General features: G+C 43.9%; 1 protein-coding gene across 5 annotated transcripts in view; it reads left to right on the top strand.

Moving 5' to 3' along the window:
* FRMD4A (FERM domain containing 4A) overlaps positions 1-20498 on the top strand; it is a 608721-nt gene that overhangs the window by 294331 nt on the left and 293892 nt on the right. The window contains exon 1 of one of the 5 annotated variants that reach the window (XM_032349458.1): positions 3232-3427. The exons of 3 other annotated variants lie outside the window; for them this stretch is intronic. In XM_032349458.1, the coding sequence (XP_032205349.1) occupies positions 3335-3427 (93 nt within the window). In that variant the 5' untranslated portion in view covers positions 3232-3334. Of the gene's footprint in view, positions 1-3231; positions 3428-20498 lie in introns of those variants that run through there. One more of the 5 variants, XM_032349455.1, reaches the window with a different exon arrangement.

The following is a 20498-nucleotide window of genomic DNA, read 5'->3' as shown; positions in this document are numbered from 1 at the left end:
GAGTCTCACCCAGAGGGACAACAGTGTTCCAGCCTCTACAAGGGGACCCTGGCCCTAGGCTCCTCCCTTTACCCCTCAGGTCAGGGACGGTCCTGCCTCCCCACTGAGCTGCCTCCCCAGCTCCTTTGGGCTTCTTTGCTCTTGCTATCACCCATGCTTCTTACCAAGGGACAGCAGAGCAGCACTTCCAGAGACTCTAGATCTGCTCCTTCTAATGCCATTTCCTGGCTTAAATTCTCTTTCTCAAAGGCAGCGATTTTTCCCCTTCTTTGTTAGGTCCCACAGACATCTGTCTTTTCGGGATTTCAAACCTGCTGTAATCTGATCAAGTCCTCTGTGTCATGTGAGGGTATAATGGACCAGGTCAGGCTCTGAAATAAAACATCTTGACTTTGGTTTCATCTTAGATCTGACAGTTCTAGCTGGGATACTTTGCTCAAATTATTAACCTCTCTGAGCCCCAGTTTCATCAGTTGTAAAATACTGACCACAAAGCTCATTTCTGCTGTGGAGATAGCCTTGGGTCACCTTCTATCACACTGATGGGCAATTGCTATGTACTCAGTAAACGTCAGTTCCCCTCACCTCTCCTAAAGTGGTCATATCTGCAAAGGTGTGAGTGCATATCCCTTCCTGGGAAACATATTTGTATTATAACAGTAGCCTTCTGAAATTAAATGCTTTAGTCTCAATAACTAATTTTACATGTGTAAATCTTAAACATCCACAGTAAAACCATCAATACAATAGTTTTGGATAAGCTACCCTTTGAGAGCCTTCAGAACTGTCTGAGGAGGTGGCTGGCTACTCTGTGGGGACGGCAGAAAGCTCCAGAGCCAAACTCCTCCTCCCCATTAGCTGGGAGAAGGAGCGGATGCTGATGTGAGAAATGATCCTGCTCCTCACCCCCCGGGGGGTAGAGTATATGGGGCTCAAATGTGTATGAGTCTGGCTCGGGGTTATTTTTGTTTCAAATAACATTCTCTTCTATATGTATTTTAACCTTAATCAAATGCATATGTTTTTGTTTTATTTGCACTTAGTTCATCAAAGTGTCCCTTATGATCTGAACTATGCCACGAAGCCTTAAGCTCTTCAGCGAAACACTCATTAATACCCCTGGGAAACAGGAAGTTGCATTTAGTTAAATATAAATAAATTCAGTTCCCAGGAGCTTTGCCTGGCCCAGGTCAGGAGAGAGAGAGACAGTGACTTCTCAGCTTATGTGGTCCAGCACCCGCTCTCAACCCCCCTGAAAGGAAGCAAACCCAGGACTAGAGACACATAAGTGTTTTGAAAATGTGCCTGTCCTTTGTTCAAAACTGTTAGTAGTCGAGTGGGGTTTTAAGGAAATTCGATGCATTTGGCCAAATCATTCATATCAATTCAGCTCTATTGCCACCCCAAAATAGTTTGAAACCAAGCAGTTCAGGAAGGAAGCGAGAAAAGAGGGAAAAAATCATATAAACCTCAACCACCTAGCCAGAGACGCTCCGCAAGTCGGGCTGAGGAACTTCCCGTCTCTCCTTGCTGCCGGCCTTCTCTCTCACCCTCTCACTGGCTCCCCGATGCACATATGGAACCAATTACGAACAAAGCCCGATTGTTGTATATTTGGAATTTCCCACATCAACTTGATGCTTTCTTTAACTGCCTCTTAATGTGTGTCTGCACTGGGTGACCAGACCCACGTTTCCATCCTTCCCACCCCGCCCCCACCAGCACCCCCCTTCTGAGAGTCTTTCCTGGTTCATTTTCCAGCAGTGTAAACCTTCACTTCTTTCCCCTTGCACCCCACCCCACTTCCTATTAGAATCTTTGAATAAACAGAACTTTCTTTTCCATGGTTTGCAATAAACTGGTCTGCAGAGAGTAAATACAAAGCCGAATCCCAAAGCATATAAGTGATATCAGGCTAATACTGAAAAGCATGGATTTCTACAAGGAAATGGCATCCCTTTCATAAAACCCAGAATGGAGAGAAGCAGTGGATATAAAAATACATTACAAACAAGAAAACAAAAACAAAAACAAAAACCTCCAATTCTGGAAGCCCCTTACTTGCTTTTCTTTATTGTAATTTTCTCTGTTATAGAGATAAGCAGATTTGGGAGGAGGAGAACAGAAAGAGGGGGCCATAGATGACGAATATATCAATTATAAAACATTACAGAAAAGTCAAAATTTCGGACATGTGTACCATCTTTCAGTGGATTGTCTGATCACGAATTACACACTATTATTATTATTATAAAAGAATAGGGAAACGTGATGAATGAATCTGAACTTCGTCCTTTTCAGAGCCTTGTAAAATCAAACAGAACTTCTTCACGTTTATTGGCACACATAAAAATAAATGTTCTATAACACAAACATTTAAATGAAGAGATGCCAAATGTAAGTCTGTCTCGTATATTCGATTCATCTGGACCACGTGATACCAGCATTTTTTTTTTCCCTTCTCTCACACTTTATCTTTGTGGACTACATTCACATATATAATTAATTGCACTCCTACATTTATTTTCTGTGCAGTGGAAAGCAGGAGAGAAAAACCAGATAGGTGCATCTGATGCTCAGGGTCATACATGTAATTTATGACTGCGAACAGGGATTCCTCCAAGTCCCCAGTGCGTTATGTCATGGGTCTGCAAATATTTTTCCTGTGTTCGGAAAAGAGTGAAATCAGAATGCAGGATTTCACATTAATCTCCGCACCAGATGGTGATACTCCAAATAGTCTTTTTAAGGTGAGCATGTGACCTACTGTATGGCCGAGGGGCTTTGGAGTCACGTGATGGAATGCATAATACGACTGATAGAGCTTCGATTAGACAACTGACCTGGTTACTGTCTGTAGCCATGAGAAGCAAAGTTGACATTTCTGGATCACTGTCCCCAGAGGCGTCGCTTGCCAACTTCTGAGACATACAGTCTCACCGAAGGACTGACAGGCAGGGACAGACAGGGGGCTGCTAACACCGTGCTGCCGAAGGCAGGCTGAAGTTGGAGAACTTGGGCTATTTTTCTGCTTCCCCATCCCCCCGCCTCCCGACAAACCACATCTTGACTCATATGGTCAAAAGAAAAAACTCTTTTCGGTTATTTGATATTTGGGAAACCTCCAGGAGACCATAACTTAGTTTGGAGGAAGCCTTGTCTCTCACTTTGCTGGGAACACACACACACACACACACACACACTCTCTCTCTCTCTCTCTCTCTCTCTCTCTCTCTCATACACACACACACACACACACACTCTCTCTCTCTCTTTCTCTCTCTCTCACACACACACACACCCACACACGAACGCACACACGCAGCTCTACACCATGGTGGTTCAGGCTGCAGTGGCTCCGAATAGATCTCAAAGACTTTTACTGAAAATTCCTTATGGATCTCTGAGAAGACGCAGCGTGGAGAGGGTAAGCGACGTGGCGGGCTGTTTGTTTTGCGTGGAGCAATTGCTCCAAAGAAAAGGAGATGTTTGTTTTCATTGTACGTAGCATCCCTTCTGGTCTCCCTGTTTTCCTGAAATTTTGAATTCCTAGGACTGTAGAATACAGTGCCATGTGTAAATTTTTTTCTTAACACAGAATGATGAGAAATTTGAAACAAATTTTTGCCAGCTGTGCATGTGGGGGTGCCGTGAGAGATGAGATAGGAGCGAAGAGACTGGGGTGGGGACTGCCCTTTGGAGTCAGGATGGGAGATGTGTGTGCCTGGGGAGAAAAGCAGGGGCTGCAAAGAGATGCATTAGTGTGACACAGCTGCGGATTTCCTCTGTGGGGTGACCGTGTCTTCCAAGAAGGCGCTGATGATGTTAAGGAGCTTTGATGCCTCGAGGGTTTAGATTACGCCCCCATTGAAGAAAATCCCCTCTGTGGTGGTATTGCTGTTTCACACACCTTGCCATCATTTTGGATTTTTTTCTTAATACCACGGATTTGGGCTCAAAATGACTCTGTTAATTTTCTGAAACATGGTTACTTTTTGGTAACCCCTGGCAGAGATGATCCTGTAGAATAATAAGGATTTGTCCTTCTTTGGAGTGACCAAGGCACGTTTGGGGATGACTGAAGGTGATGCAAAGCTAGCTGTCTTTGGTATGTCGGGCTTTTTCGTGTAAGGACAAAATGCCTACACCCCCACAGGCATGGAGGGCTTTGTAGGTCTCAGAAACCCCAAAGCTCCTGTTTGAATGATGGCAGTCCCCTCTGTGAGCCGTGGAGTCTACTTAAACATCCTAGTTTAAGGTGTGATCTAACAGCCATAAGGCAAATAACTTCACAAAAAGCTTTCTTGATAGATAAGCAGCCTGCTGCATCTTATAAAGGGGAACCAGGTTGAGTTTGAGTCACTTTTTCTGGCTGGTATACTTACTACTCAGTGATTTTTAAATTTAAGGAAAACACAGTTGAAACTTTAAAATACAAGGGTCTATCTAGAATGAAGGTGGGCTTGATTTCCTGACTTGTGATGAGTGACATTTCTTTCTGCCATTTGAGTACTGTTGGGGGGGGGGGAGCTTTACTTCCTATTCTGTTTGTGTGTAAGTCTTTATTTTGAGACAGATCTCTTGTGCTCTATATCAGAGTCATCAGCTAATATACAATAAATGCCTATCACATGCTCCTGTCTATACCAGTGGCTTTAGAGCATAGGACTAACAATTACAGCAAATGTTAAAAGTATATCAGGCTTATATTGAATATGATTTTAGGTTTGGTTGAAAATTTTCTGACCTTTGCGGTAACTAAGTTTATATCATGTGTTCCGTTCACAACTAGTCATTTAGAAACATGAATTGAACAGACCGGAGTTCTGGAAACTGACAATACTGAGGAGAGAGTTATCTGGACATAGGCACAGAAAAATTCCATAGGAACCTTTATTTAACCATTAGAATCTCCAGATGGATATTCGATAGATCATGGATTTTTAATAAATCCTGATATATGCAGTTACCATTTCTGTTATTCATTGTTAACCAATTTAAGAAAAAACTGACAGCCTGTGAACACAGCATCATACATAAAACATTGTCTCATGTGTTGGCATGTACTTACGTTGAAAACACGCAGACCTATTTTTTGCCCATGGGCACACACCCGTGCTGCACGGGTCTTAGACCTGCAAGCTGCTGGCCCCTTAGGAGAAAGCACACACACATCACTGGAGCATCAGACATCCTATTCATCTCGGCTGCTAGAGGTGAAGTGAGAGGGTTGGGACACCATTGCTCACAGTAAGAGCGCCCCTGCATTCCTTATGAGCCACCCATCTCCCCTTCTACACTAAGGAAGGTTGACGCTAATTGGAACCTATGATGAATGTGTCACTTCCAACTGGGCATTTTATACTGTTGCTGACTTGATGACAGTTTTCAGAATCAGAGTCAAGCATTTGAGTAAAATGAAGGCAGGAAAGGTGAGAAGTGGCATCTGCTTTAAGGGCAGATACTGGGAACTAGCACTCTTTTCTTGGGACTCCCTGAATTAAAAGCAGCAACACCTTTTCCAGTTACATCAGCAGCCTAGAGGGTGACAGACAGTCGGGTTGGTTTCCATTATCTCGAGATATATAATGATCTTAAGGTCTCGCCTCTGTACTGTCTTTACTCCAATGGACTTTTTTAATCGTTACTTCATATTACGATCCTGAGTTGCTGGTGAGGCACAGAGGATGGGGGTTATCACACTTGTCCTGTAGGAACAGGGAAGCCAAGGCTCAGAGGGGTTTAATCTTCTGTCCAGGGACATACCGTCGACCACAGAGCAGGACCCATGTCTAGGAACCCAGGACCTTCTGTTCCTGTTTCATCATCTTTGCTCCCTGGAGTAACGTCAACATGGCGGCCTGCCCCCGAGCAAAGGATTGTAAGCAACTTGTCACAAGGTCATCCCATGAAAGGGAATATAGAAGACTCATGACTGAGGAGAATAATGATTTCCAGGGCTGGTCATGTGCCCTCAGGCACCCAGGAGTGCTCCATTGGTCCTGTTTTCCAACTGCAGGTTGAGTTGAAAGAAAAGAAACGCACCTTTCTAACTATGCTGTTCATCAAATTGGATTTCGGAAACACTCACTCAGACTGCAAGATCGGGCTCAGTTCTTTTTCATAGTTTCACGGGCTGCCACGAGCCCATCGCGGAGTGAGGCGCGGTGGCAAAAACAAAGAAATACAAGATACTTTGCTTGGTAAAGTAGGAGAGAGTAGGGATAGAGTTTTACCTAAACAAAACAGTATGGACATAACAAGGCACGATCTTAGCTACAAAATAAGAAATGAAGACAATTTAGATGCTACTGAAAGCAGCAAAGTGGGTGGAAGGGGTAGGGCTTGCAGTCACCAGGTCCCCAAAACTCAGAGTCTCACTCTCTACTAATCGTGTGATCTTGACAGAGTGACCAGACTTGCTCCGTGTTGTTAGTTTATATATCAGCACTCTCCGCCATTGAGGCCGGTTGTTATGGGTTAGAGGGAACATATGCAAGGACCTAACACAATACCTCACATGTAGAAAGCAATTATTAATGAAAGGACATTTTAAAAATTTGCCTATCTTGGAGAGGAGGGACACTTGGCTTGTATTTTTAATAGCTGATGGTCTTTTACACACATATACACACTTTTGGTCATGCCTCACTGTCACCTGGAGAGGTCCTTTAGGGATCTTTATCCAGTAAAGCCAAGACACATAGGATTTCCTGGTGATGATTTGCCTTGGACTTCCAATTTTATGTAAGACACTTAGAAAACAAAGTGTTTCAAATTCATTGCTTACGAATGCCAGCTAACTAAACTTACTCAAGCCCATATGCTTCTATAGGGTCTCTCTTCATTCCAAAGCCGATGTTATTACTCCAGAGGCAAAAATGAACCTGTGGAAAATTCTAATGAATCTAAGAGCACAACATGTAAACGAATTAAGGAGAGAGCAAATGTGGACCTTTTTCCTGGGAGTTTGCCTTGGAGTGGGGGTAATGTCTTTATTCAACTACTATGACCCTACACTATGAGGACATGGTATCATGTTGGAGATTATCTTTCTTTATAGTTCCAAATCCCAAGAATAAGTAGGCCAAGCTTTCTGTGGCCCAGCCCAAACTGTTTCAGATGCATGTTTATTAAGGATGCTCCTCTACCCATTGGTTTATCCTCTCTAGCATCCAGACCCACATATGCCAGGAAGGGCTGGACATCTCTGTTCTCCTGAATGATGCAGCACCTCAAATTCAACATGTCCAAACTGGATTTGGTCATTTCCTCGTAATCCTACTCCTCCTTCAGTCTACCAGCTACCTGAACACACAGAACAGAACCCAGGCCACCCACCCTACCTCCTCCCTCCCCTTGGCTCAGGCCACCATTATCTTTCACTTTCAAACAATTGCCATTCTTGTTTCCCCAAGTCCATGCTCTGTGTTGCAGCAATGTGATCTTTCTAAAACAGAGTCAGGGTCGTGTCCACTAGTCTACTTAAAACCCTTATGTGGTTCTCTGCTTCAAGATAAGGACTTATATAATTATCTAAATATAACTAAAAGGCCTTCATGGTTAGGACCCTGCTACCCTCTCCAGCCTCAGCTCTCCCCTTACTGTACCCTGAGAGTGCTGGGCTCCCACCACACTAAACATTCTGCAGTTCCTCCTAACCACTCTGCTCTTTCTTGCCTCAGGGCCTTTGCACATGCTTTGGTCTGCCTGACACACACTGCCTCCTCCCTCTGCTGCCTTAACTTCCTAGTCACATCCTTTCAGCCTAAAAGTAATACCATTGAGAAGGTTTTCCAGACACCCTGCACCCTCCCCTCCCTCTGCATTTCCCTGACAGCAACACAGATCACGCTGTATTGAATCCCCCTGTTTCCATCCTATTTCTATCATGTCAAATCTCCACATGATGACAAGCTCCTTGAGGGCAGGAAGCACATCTTGGTCTCTGGTTCATAACAAGAGTGTAATAAATATTCACTAGATGAAAACAAAAATAAATGAAATCTAAAAGCTTTTTATAAACTTCCCTCAGTGAGAAAATTTGGGAAGAAGAACAGAATTAAGACATGAACAGAAACAGCCTCATTTTCTTTTACATTCAATTACCCCATGCCCAATTGTTAATGATGGGAAATGTGTTTACTCTTAAATGTTCATACAAATGCTCTGAACTCTTCAACCATACATGTATCTTAAAGTAGAAAGAAGCGTGTGTGCGAACAACTGACCAGACTTAGCTTATATGTCTCTTCACAGAGTAATGCAAATTTGATATTTTTATTGGGCGGGGGAGAAATAAGAAAGCATTCTCTTTTACCACAATTATTTGAATATTTAAGTGAAAGGATTTTTTTTTTTGTCTTGGAAAGACTGAAATGGTGTGATATTTCTGGAGCAGTATTTTTAACGCAGTATAAATTAAACCTTTTTGCACCCACATTATTCATTATTTGATGTGTTATTTCAGGTTGACGTATTGCCAGTCTATTATTTTGCAAACCATTACATTATCACAGCTGCTAAGCTGAATAACTTAAGAATTCAGAATACAACAGAGTCTCTATAGTCGAGTGTGTGGTGCTTACATTCTGAATGTATTCATGCAGGGAAGTGTGAGACTTTACCAGAAACACATACAGCAGACGGCTTTTAGTGGATATTTATTACCATTGAAAGCAGACAGCCAAGAAACTGTTCAGACAGATCAGTGTATTCACACATATTATTATCCAACCCCCTCATCCTGCATAAGGTTTTGTTCCTTCTATAAATATACCACTCTCTGGAGAAGAACATGGCCTATCAAGGACTCTAATTCTCTGGTTCACAGGCCACATGGAAGGCCCTTTTCCCCCATATTGGCTATTCCCATGCAATTCTAAGTGACCCAAACTTGGTGAGCTGATATTGATTTTATTTCTTGCAGTAGCTTCTGTCAAGTTAAAGCTATGACTTCCCATCTTGGTCAGAATGAGATTGCATGGTGGAAAGCCTGTCCCTATAGGTACCACTCTAGAGTTTTCATTCCTCGGGCTAGTGTGGAAAATAGGGCAGGAAACTTTGATTTAAATGGCTAGGACCCCCACGAGCTTCCCCATCCTGCACCAAATGGCATTATCCAGCTGAGCTTGAAACCAAAGGATGGTTTCTCTCTTTAGACAGCTTGTCTACCAGTCCTGACTGCTTCTTAGGACACAGATGTCATGGGTCACATGCCATGACTCATCCTACAGCAGTGCTTCTCAATCTTGGTTTCACATGGGAAGCTCCTGCGGAACTTTAAAAAAAAAAAATCCCAGTGTTCAGGCTGGTTGGGAGACTTATGTGTGTCAGAATATTTGGAGAGGGAACCTGGGCACGGTTATGTAAGCCCCCAGAAAATTCTAGTGTGTAGGACACTGAGGTAAGATCATGGCCAAGATGGATCATCTGGGCCTGGTGGAGCTCAAGGAAATTATCTAATACCCGTACTTTCTGGTGTCTTCACATGAAAAAGAAATAATTGAGTGGATCATATTGGATTTTTTATCAAAACTGCCATTCTCAATAGGAAAAAAATCCGTTAAACTCCTTGAGAGTTGGGTCTGTATTTCTAGGACATCTTAGGCAGTGCTCAGCACTTGGAGGCCAAATTCTGGGTTATTAAACACAACGTTCTGAAGTCACAGGAGCCAGTTTCATGCAGGACAGACAATTTGAGATCAGAAACACTCAATCCAGCTAGTCCCTCAGAGTTTGTCTTCATTGGAACAGGGACAGTCCAACCTGCTGTATTGCAGCTATGTCTGCAAAAGCCATCATGTGATCTCTGAACACTTTCTGTGGGTGTTTTGAAAACAGATCTCTTATAAATTGCTCTAGCAGAGTGAGTATTATCCTCCTGTGTAACATTAGAGCTGCTTTGGACAGACAGCTAAAAACAGTCCACTTTTGATTGTATTGATTCATCAGTACACTTCTGAGAACACTATTATCTTATGTGTATAAAACAATATGGGAGAAACTATGGCCATGGACCTTTGTTTTCTAATCTGGGAGTAGATATACCACATCTGTGGATTTTTCATTCTTTCCCTTTTCCTTTCTGGTCACTCAGTAATTAATTGCTTCAAAGGACTTGGTCAGTTTTGCTCCTAAGTTCCAGAACCTAGAACAGTGCCTGGCATGTATATTGGACAGATAAATATTTATTGAATGACTGTGAATAGATGAATAAAAAGAATGTCTTCATGGTCATAAACCCAGTCCTTTAATCAAATAAAATTGTCACCCAAAGGATAGGGTTGCAAAGTGCCTTCCTTTCTTATGCAGACACATATTTGTGTCACTGTTAGTCCTAATTGGTGGCTTATTTTAGGATGCTAGCTCTTCTTGGTAGACAACTTGCTCATGAAAAACTTACTGAAATTCTCTACACAATTAACACTTTTGAGTGTGTAGGCTGTCCTCCTTCCTAGTCAGAATCTGTAGGTGAATATTTTGAGATCGTCAATAAATACACCTCTGATCATTATCCTCTACTGCTTGCTAACTTTTCTCAAAAATGCCAAGGTCACATTTCTACATGGACAATGCTTCCACATAGTCCTCTGATGCCCTGACTGGAACATTAATCGGGAAAACCAATAAGGCTTAGAAGTATATTGATCATTTCTGGAAAATGCAGTCCAAGTTCAATCAAATCAGTCTCAAAATACAAATACTGCAGGGAATATAATACTTAGGAACCAACACACTATTTAGTAATTCTACAGATTTTTATTTAATACCTACTACATGCCATGCTCTGGACAGAGGGGATGTGGCCAAGACTTTTAAGTGATGCTGAGGCCTCTAAGGGAAAATTGAGCAGGGAGGTGCTGCATTTTTAGATGATGTGGCTCTCGTCTGAGAAGAGACCAAGAGTAAAGGCGACAAGCCACAGAGCCTTCTGGGGAAGGACCATGCCCAGCAGAAGATATCACCAGTACACAAAAGGTGCAATGCCAGAGCTACCTTGATGGGCTTGGAAATTAGTCCCGGATGGGGGGTGGGTAGCAGATCTAGAGTAGAGTGAGGAGATGGTGTATGTGGGGCAGAGAAGCGATCAGGGAAGTGTTAGGAACCCTGGTGACAGAGGGCTGTGTGGGTCATGATAAGGATAGGGGGTTTTCCTCTGAGTGAGACAGAAGAAGACCAGTGGTCCAGGAATGGAAGGGTGACATAAGCTGACATGTTTTGAAGGAATCCTTGTGGCTACAAGGGTGATAGAAAAATGGATGGAAGCAGGGTGACTCATTCCATCATTAGTGTAAAAATCCTGATGAAGGATGACGATGGTTTAGATCAGAGGATATTCTGGAGGTGCTGAGAAATGAGAAATGAATGGATTCTGGATTTATCTAGAAGGTAGAGTTGACAGGAATGGCTGATGGATCAGGTGACAAGTGAGGAGAGAAAGAGAAGGGTCAAGACTGACCGCTGGGCAGCTGTAGCCTGGGGTTGACCCTAAGATTGGAGACACTGCCCAGAGGCCAGTGAGAGTGACAGCAGAACCAGGGGAGACTGAGAGCTCTATTTGGATGGGGTGAACTTGAGATGATTAAAATTCAAATGGAGTTTTGTGTGCGTGTGACAGTTCTGGCTACAGAGGTAAACGTGGACACTGTCACCTGTGCCCTGAAGTTGGCTTGTCTGGGCTCTCGAGAGTTGATTGTGTGCATCTCTTCCCAGCTCCCCATTCAGTGGTGACACGTGGGCAGCTTGAGATGGGCCCTGGCGGGAGAAATGTACCATGCAAATTAGCAAACATTACGAATCAGGTCTTTTTTTTTTTCTTCTAGAGAGTTCATAGTTAAACTAGGATACCACTAGCCGATGGTGTAGCCACAGGACCAGGCGGCGTCACCTGGGAATGTATGTGGATGGGGGCAAGGAGGTGTCCAAGGACTGGGCCTGAGGCCACTCTAATGTTTAGAGGTCAGTGCCATGAGGAGCAACCAGCAAAGGAAACTCATCAGGAACAGCCAGTGAGGTAGAAATAGAATCGCAGAGACATTCTCAGAAGGCAACATCAGGCTGTCCAGTGCTGCTGATAGCCATGGAAGATGGGGACTAGAAAATCATCTAGAAAATCACTGTTATCAAACAGCTTGTGTATCAGAGTTGCTGGGCATTTTCTGAATCTCAGAGGTGTAGTCTCCAGCACAGACATACTGAATCTGAACATCTGGGCCACACAACACGGACTCAAGTTTGAGAAACAGTACCTGCAATAGAGTTTCCCAGAAACAGAGGGACCAGTGAGGTAGAGAAGAGAGCACAGCCTCGGTAGGGGGAAACCATGCAGACAGGAAAAGAGAGCATGTCAGGACAATTTTTACTCAGCCAAAGTCAATCCCGGACACAGCAAGTAGAGGCTATGGTGGGGAGTATTGGGGCGAAGCTTATGAAAACAAAGGCCAGGAGTGAATCTCCTCCTGGTGGCACCCTAGGAACAGTGTTCCTATTTGACATCTCCCCCTGCAACACACTTAAACCACTGTATCAGAAAAGTAGAATTGTTCTGTCCTTTACGGCTTATCCAACCAAAAAAAAAAAAAAACCCCAAAACAAAACAAAACAAAAAACTCCCACGCATGCATAAGAAAGCAGATGAAAATTTTCACTATCTTTTTTGGTCACCTATATAGCAAAAGCGAGCGTTCCATCTCAAAGTTTTAGCTTTCCTAAGATCTATCTGAAGAAGACCTCTTTTCTTTTGCTTTGTTTGGCCTCTGAAACTTTTTAAAAAATGGATTGATGTAATCATCTGTCAGGGCTTCATAACTCAGCCAAGTCCCAGAATATATTTAGAAAGTATAGTTTAGGGTTGAGCCAGCCACTGAGGGACTGAAATGAGCAAGTCCTAAATTGAACTCTGCATCCAGGGCCTTGGAACTGGCTTTTAAAAGCAAATGGATTTGAATCGAAACAGAAGAAGTTATGTCTTTGACATCAGGCTTTGTTTCACTGGGTCTTCGTGGCGTTCTTGTAGAAGAAAATCATGCTCATATCTGCTGGGTAGGTTGAAGGAAAATCACAGCCAGTAGCGATTTGAGCACAGTCCTTGAGGTAGATCCCATCAGTGCTCCCCCAGTTAAAATATGCAGGTTTCCCTTCTCCATCCCCGCCCATTTTCCCCTTCTAGGTAAGGAGGTGCCTCTGGCACATCACATTTGAACTATTGAGAGAACAGTTCTAACAGCAGACGTGTTGCATGTCCCTCCCACGATTCTGGGCCGATTATGGTGAATAAAACTATTTTATTTCTGGAGCAGAGCTGGCAGGCCTGTGTGTGGATGAGCTCAGTCGCCAGTGCTCTGAGCACACTCTTCTGCACACAAGCAGGAACACCCTTGCCTTCCAGGGCTGTGTTGTGTAGCCAGGTCCATGCCTATAGGCATCAGTGCAGGTGCCAGGTGCTAGAACCCCTATTGTTAAAATGTCAACCCACTACTTAAGGAGAGGAAAAGGGGAGGGCACCCCTCATCGTGCTGGGATCCAGCTCTGAGTTTTCAAGTAGGAGAGCTTTTAGGGAGAGGAGCTAAGAAAGAAAGAAAAAAAAAATCCTCCAGAAGCACTTACTGATTTGGACTCTGCAGCACAGAGCGAAACATTCATGTGTTCGCCCCCAGTGGCAGCTCTGCAGTCTCTCCCAAGAACCAGTGTCCGAAGAGCAGAACCCAGGCTCCCTAGGCCATGTGCCATCCCACTCATTGTCTCCTCTGTGGGATCATACTAACATCCTGTGGCATTTGGTTCAGACAGAGTCTGTGCTCAGAGCCTCTTCATTGTCCTTTATTTCTAGTACAATTCCTTAGATGTGTGTGTTCTGTGGTCCCTTCTGGACAGTAGTGAACCAATATGCCTAACAGCAGATAAAAGTATCTTTGAGACTTGTGACTTCCTCTTTCCTTTAGTCAAATGACCTTAAAGTGGCATGAGAGAAACATGTATAATGTGCAGACCAAGACTTTCCTGTCCCTTCTGAGACTCACCAATCAGAAAGTGGTTATTTTCAAGAGCTTATATCTATTTCCTATGGTACCCTTGGGACCTAATCCTTCATGTTAATCCTGGAATGCCTCTATTCACATTCAGTGTCCTGTAAATTAAGGCCCCATCCAGGCATTATAACTCAAACCCTATATGAGCCAGGTAGTCATAAACTAGGACAACAAGGAGAAGGGCCCTAGCAAATGGGGCCAGTACTACTCAGCTCTGCCACGGGGAGACAGAGGCTTCTTGTCCTGCACTTCTGACATTTCCAAAAAATCTTTGTGCAGTTTTCTTCTAAGTAAGGGAAAATGCTTCTGTGTGTGTGTGTGCGTGCGCACACGTGTACGTGCGTGTGTACACGTGTGTGTGTGTGTGTGTGTGTGAGACAGAGAGAGAGAGGGGAAGGGAGAAATATCTCAATTTTTATATGCAGGCAACCGATCCAAGCTCAAAGAAAAACCTTGCATGCCAACAAAGCACATTTGTGGGCTACATTTGGCCCACAAGATGCCAGTTTTCAACTTCTACAATAAAATGAGTGCCACCCCGACCTAAATATCTATGTATTCTTTCTCCCCAGTCCTGAATTTCATAAAAACAGGACATCTCAATACAAAAAAAAAGAAAAAAAAGAAAAACCACTCATCCTGGAATAGATCCCCAGGCCTTCCAGCTGGCATCATAATCCTCCTACTGCTAAATCAGAATTTATTAAAAAAAAACAGGAAAAGAAAAAAACCTCTTTTGACAGGTTAAATGCAAATTTTAAAATACATTTAAATAAATTGGATTCATGTCCTCCAGCTATAGGAAACAGGAAGACAGCATCCTCTTCGCTGAGAGCATAGTTTTATCACCTAGCAAGGAGAATGGAACTTGGGAGCAACTGAACCTACAGTCTAATTACCACCTGATAGGACGGCTTAGAATCAGCCACATTCTTCTGCTTTCAGCAGATGTTCCCAGTGTTAAAGGAAACCATATCGAACAATTTTAGCCAATGAAGCCATCGCTCTGCCACCCAGAGGTCTACAGTTTGCCGCTAACCCATATTTACAGAACAGCAGTGTGTGGTCCTACTCAAAACCAGAGGCCACATGAGAACCAGAATGAGGTTCTTTTATGATCAAGGTGGTTGACTGGTAACAGCTGAACTAAAACCTTTTAGTTCTAAATCACTTCTTTCATGCTAGATGGAAGGGAATTCTGGGGTCTCAGCCAAGTCCCCGGGCGAGAACTTGAACGGATTCACAGCTCCCTTTCTGATGAAAGCATTGGCTCTTCCCATTGGAACTCTTGATCCTACCAGGTGGAAGGGCGCTCCAGGCTGGAAGACAATGCCAGTCTCGCTTCCTAACTATCCCTTCTGAATAGCAGCCCTCACTTGTCATTTTTGCAGCAGAGATGTGTCTCTTTCATTGTCATCTCAGAATAGCTTCATTTCTGCATCTTCCCAGATACAGCAACTGTGAGCTGACTGCCTTCTAGCACTTAACCCAAGGCTTCCTGGGGACATCCGCCCCCAGGGGATGCAGGTCGATGGACGTGTCAGCTCTTCATTACTTTATTTCCTTTTTGCTTTATCTTTAGGAAGTTAAATAATCAAATATCAATATACCTGGGCTGTATTTTTTCAACTCCCTGCAGGGACTATTTTGAGTTAGGATTTTATTCATCTTTATTGAGGCTCTGTGTTTAACCTTCTTTTTTTTCAACAAGCAGCAACCCATTCTGGGCCTGAACCGGGCTGACTGACCCCAGTCTTGGTCAGGACATGGTGGGGTGGGTGTTGGGGGGGACAGAAGTTAGAGAAGACAAAACCAAGGCCAGGTAAGAGGGTTTGCAGGTGCTCATGATCTCTGAAATAAGCCCCAGAGACAGCTGAATGGGGCATGAGCCTGAAAGTGTTAGAGCTGGAAGCAGTTGGAATGAAACAGTCAGAGACCAGAGAAATAGAGAAGCAGATTCAAAGCAGAAGGTGGGAGGAAGAGTTTGGGCAGAAGTACACAGCTGCCCCGTGTCTGAGCTCAGGGAGCTGGGGGAGGGGGTTAGGGTCGGACAACCTTGATCACAAAGCCAACAAAAGAAATATACGAAAATGCTTCTGAGACTTTTTCAAAATGACAGTTAAAGATATTGCTCCTTGGTGGCGCCTTGCTCCCTTGGTGGCTCCTGGGTGACGCAGTTGATTAAGCATCTAACTCATGGTTTTGGCTCCGTTCATGATCTTGGGTCCTGAGATCAAACCCCGAGTTGGGCTCTGCACTTGGTGCCAAGTCTGTTTAAGACTCTCTCTCTATCCCTCCCTCCCCCTACACCCCCTACTTGCACTCTGTTTTTCTTTCTCAAATAAATACATCTTGAAATATATATGTGTGTGTATATATATACACACACATATATATTTTTCCTTACGCTTTTCAGTATCCCTTAGATAAATTCCACCCTGTTAATTTCTTTTAGGAGATGATAAGCAGTATATATCTGTTTCAATTTGCTTACCTTTTTTACCTTTCCTGCCAGCTAATGAATGGGGTAGCTCATTCCAGAAGCCTTTTCACATTTATCCCAGTCTTTTAAGTAGCTCTTTCTTTTATTTCTATTATCCTTCATTTCCTAGTTTACTCTTATTTTCCATGTATTTGTTTATACACCTATATTTTCCACCCCTGCCGAGCAGCATGGAATCCTGTAAGTTTCCCTCCTGCTTGTGTTCCTTTCTGAAAGGGAAGCCAACACAATGGCAACACAGTCCATTGAGAGTAAAAAATAGAACAAAGTATCCTACTTGCCTTCTGTTGGCAGAACTAATGATCCCAACAGGTGTATCAGAAATGCTTAAAGGTAAGCTGAGACATGGGAACATCACGTTCTGAACAAGGCAGTCCTTTTTCCCAGAAGGGAATGAATTCATTCACAGTGTTCAGCCCCGACAAAGCAGAGCTACTCCATTTCACCCCATTGTGTGTTGTGTGTGCGTGGTGACTTAGCACAGCCCCTGGGTGGCAGTTGAAGGGGTGTTCTAGGGGAGAACAGAGAGTACACCAGAGATCAGTATCTCCAGTGAAGGGTCAGAAAGTGCATGCTCCCATTCGGAGTCTCTGCGTCTGATGCCCACCTTCCGTACAGGCTGTGGCTATTCCTGTTAATGACTTTTCTATAGCCTCCTAGCTCTCCGTGCTGAGGGCCAAGAAAGAGGCAGTTTCTGCTTTGCGATTCCCACCAGGATGTTGGAAGCCTCTGTTTTGTCCTTTTCACCCTACACTTCTTTTTTCCTTTTCTTTCTAAATGTTGCTGTCAGTGTGCTCTGCTGTAAACTATCAGATACACAAATAACAATAGGTTCCTGGGAAAGATTTGCTGCTGCAGGCGATGGGTCAGTGCCAAGAAGAGTAGTAAAGCCAAGAATGCTGTTTTAGGGAAACCAAAGCATTCAGATAGTTTCAGGATCGTTGTTCAATTCCATTAGGGATTCTGAGTCAGAATCTACCTCGGAACCTGGCTCCAGGATCTCCTCCGGGAGCAGGGGGAGCTTTGAGCCCCACATGCTTCAAGATACCTTGGCTTTCTTGTTTTGTTTAATGTTTAAAAACAGTCCATTCCTGGAATCTAGCCTCAGATCTTGCAGTTCATGGGGAAGAAATATGGTAAGAAAGGCTTCAAGATGAGGTTTGACTGGTGGGTCAGGTTTACTCTGAGAGGAAGAAATAACACATTCCCAAATGCTGGCTCCGGGATTTAATAGCTTTCTGAGAATTTCTGACCTTGAGATAGAAGATATCATCATTCTAGGGCCTGTACACTTTGCCAGGTGATTGGCTCTCCCCTGGCTCAGCTAAAGTGTGGAGGAAGCAAGATCTCGCTCCCTGATGACCGAGAAGCTCTGGCAAAGGAAGGCCTCCACAGTGTGCTTCCTTCCATCCTGCAGTGAATTAGCCGGGTCAGCCAGGGTCAAGGAGCAAATATCAAGTGACACATTTTCCTCCCTCCTTCCCCAGCACATCCCCAGACACAGCCCCCTGGGAACAGGAGGAAGGAAATGCACTGACCGGATAGACGCGACGGCCAGGCCCCTGGGGAAGGAGGAGAGAGCACCTCCTTCTACGGGTTTTCAGGCACCTCATCTTCCTCTCCCTTCCAGACCTCTCCACACTGACCTCAGGTCTTCTAGAAAATGACCTGGGGCAAAGTCAGACAGAGCACTGCCGAGACCCAGGACACAGTGACCTGATAGCCAACAATGTAAAATACAGTTTTGCGATGAGCATGGGTGTGGGTGTGCAGTTTATAGTAGAGGAAAACAGACGGAGAGAGGAAATCATGGGCCCGGGGTCACACACAGCAGGGGCAGGTCTGGGATTTGAATCCAGGCAGTATGACTCCAGGGATCTCTGTGGAGGGAATCTGACTGAGGTCTAAATTAGAGTAAGACTCTTGGGGCCCAGGCTGCTGAGAAAAGTGTCCTTGATGCAGGAACCGGGATGGCCAGATTTGGCAAATGGAAATACAGGAAATCAGTGAAGTTTGAATTTTGACAAATAGCTGTTTAGTGTAAGGATGTTGTTTATCCGAAATTCAAATTTAACTGGGTGCCCTATATTTTATCTGGCAGCCCTGACGACTGGGGCCTCTTCCCTTTCTCCATCTCTTTGTCTTTCTTGTCTTCCTCTCGTATTCAGTATGCTATCCCCCTGCTTTTCTTGATTTCTCCTCCCGGGTCCTTCTGTGCAATTTCTGAGCTCGACTTTGGTACATCATCTTGCTTTAAAATCAATTGTTAATGATCATCTGCTATTGCTTGAGTGCTTGTAATATGCCCAGGGCTTAGCTGTCGTTCAGAGGACTCTAAGTGGTGGCCTGTGTTCTCTAAGCTTTAAGTGTTAGGGTATGCGCGCTGGGAATCCTTGCGGCCCCCAGAGAAGAGGAGACAGCTGCTGCACAGAGGTGTGGGGATGGGAGGTGCCAGGGAGGACACTAGGAAGACTTCGATCCCCCATCCCTGCCTCACCAGAACATTTCTGACATCGTTCCTAGGTATCCACCTAAGATTTCACGTGGGCTAATAAGATTTCCATAATAAGTCCCTAAAAATCACTATTCTTCGTTCTAGGCTGTTATGTTCAAAAACAGGGCTTCTCAAACTTCAGTGGACAAGGGATCACTTAGGAATCTTGTCAAATGCGGATGCTGATTCTTTAGGTCTGGAGCATGGGGCAGGGTCCGAGAATCTGAATTTCTAAGCAGTTCCCAGATAGTGCAAACACCAGGGAGCATGCAGGACACTTTGAGTAATAAGACTGACATATCTGAACTGATGCATGTGGACATAGATTACTTTTCTTTCCCTTGTTTATTTCAGATATTATCTATCATCCGTCCCTTCGACTGTCCCTATACCATCTATTGTCTTTACCCTGACCATTTTATACAGACATACAGGCAAGATCAGTGTGAGCGTCCAGTGCACTCAACAAGGTATGAATTCCTTCTGGAAGTTATAAGAGAGGTTATAAGAGAGAAAGGAAGGAACATAACACATTGAGATGTCCTTTCTGAAAGGCATTCCTTCCTTGCATATTGTGGACACTTAAAATATAATCCCCTCTGAAATAGTCTCTCCCTTCTTGACATCCTCCCAAGGTCAAAGAGTCTGCTATGAGACTTTTACATTTGCCAAATTTGGAACTCCTACAGACCTGAAACAGTCTTGGGTCTTAAAAACGTCCGTAACCCTTGCATGACCAAAAAGGAATGTTTATAGGTTGTGTATCACCCTTTAAAAAAAAAAAAAAAAAAAAGTCCTCTGCACAGATGGAAGGCAGATCATGGCCTTTAGGCAGGAAAGAGATGATTTCATCCCCCTCTCTGTTTCGTACACGTGGGAAATTAAATAAGTAAGCCTGGGACACCAGTCTTTGTCTATTGTCTGATCAGATATTTTTCATTTTCTATCCTATCACAAGTATTTTGTTTCTGTTAGATTTAGAGCTCCTTCTTTAAGAAAAAAACATGAAGTATTTATTTTTCAGCCACAGACGATAGTAAGAGCTCCTGCCTTGGAGGGATTTAATTTTTTTCCCTCTTCCTTTACAGCTGTAGCCTCGTTAATTGTAGGTGGGAAGCAAACTCTAAAATCACTTGACTTTCTGCTTTGCTTAGAAATCTTCCTCCATTAAATTGTAGGATATCCTCCTTAACAGGAAGTCGGGTTCTGCGATCAGCAGCATTTGTGTTCTTTGTGCATTGAGATAAAGAAGAGCAGTTTCCTCACGGTTCGGGAAGAGTGGAGAGAGAGGGCAGATAGACAAGAAAATGACCCGAAGATGAGTCACTCTTTTCTAAAACAAGAGTCTCAATGCTCTTTGTTGACGGCAGTTTGTAACCTCTGAACGTTCTGGCCTCCCAGCCTCAAGGACAAAGGACTGAGTGATTCAGGGTCTCGGTTTGGCTGCTTCATTCCTGCCTTTGGGGAGCCC

The sequence above is a fragment of the Mustela erminea genome, chromosome 6, assembly GCF_009829155.1.
Source record: "Mustela erminea isolate mMusErm1 chromosome 6, mMusErm1.Pri, whole genome shotgun sequence".
Taxonomy (NCBI): domain Eukaryota; kingdom Metazoa; phylum Chordata; class Mammalia; order Carnivora; family Mustelidae; genus Mustela; species Mustela erminea.
This window is presented reverse-complemented; position numbering and strand designations above follow the sequence as displayed.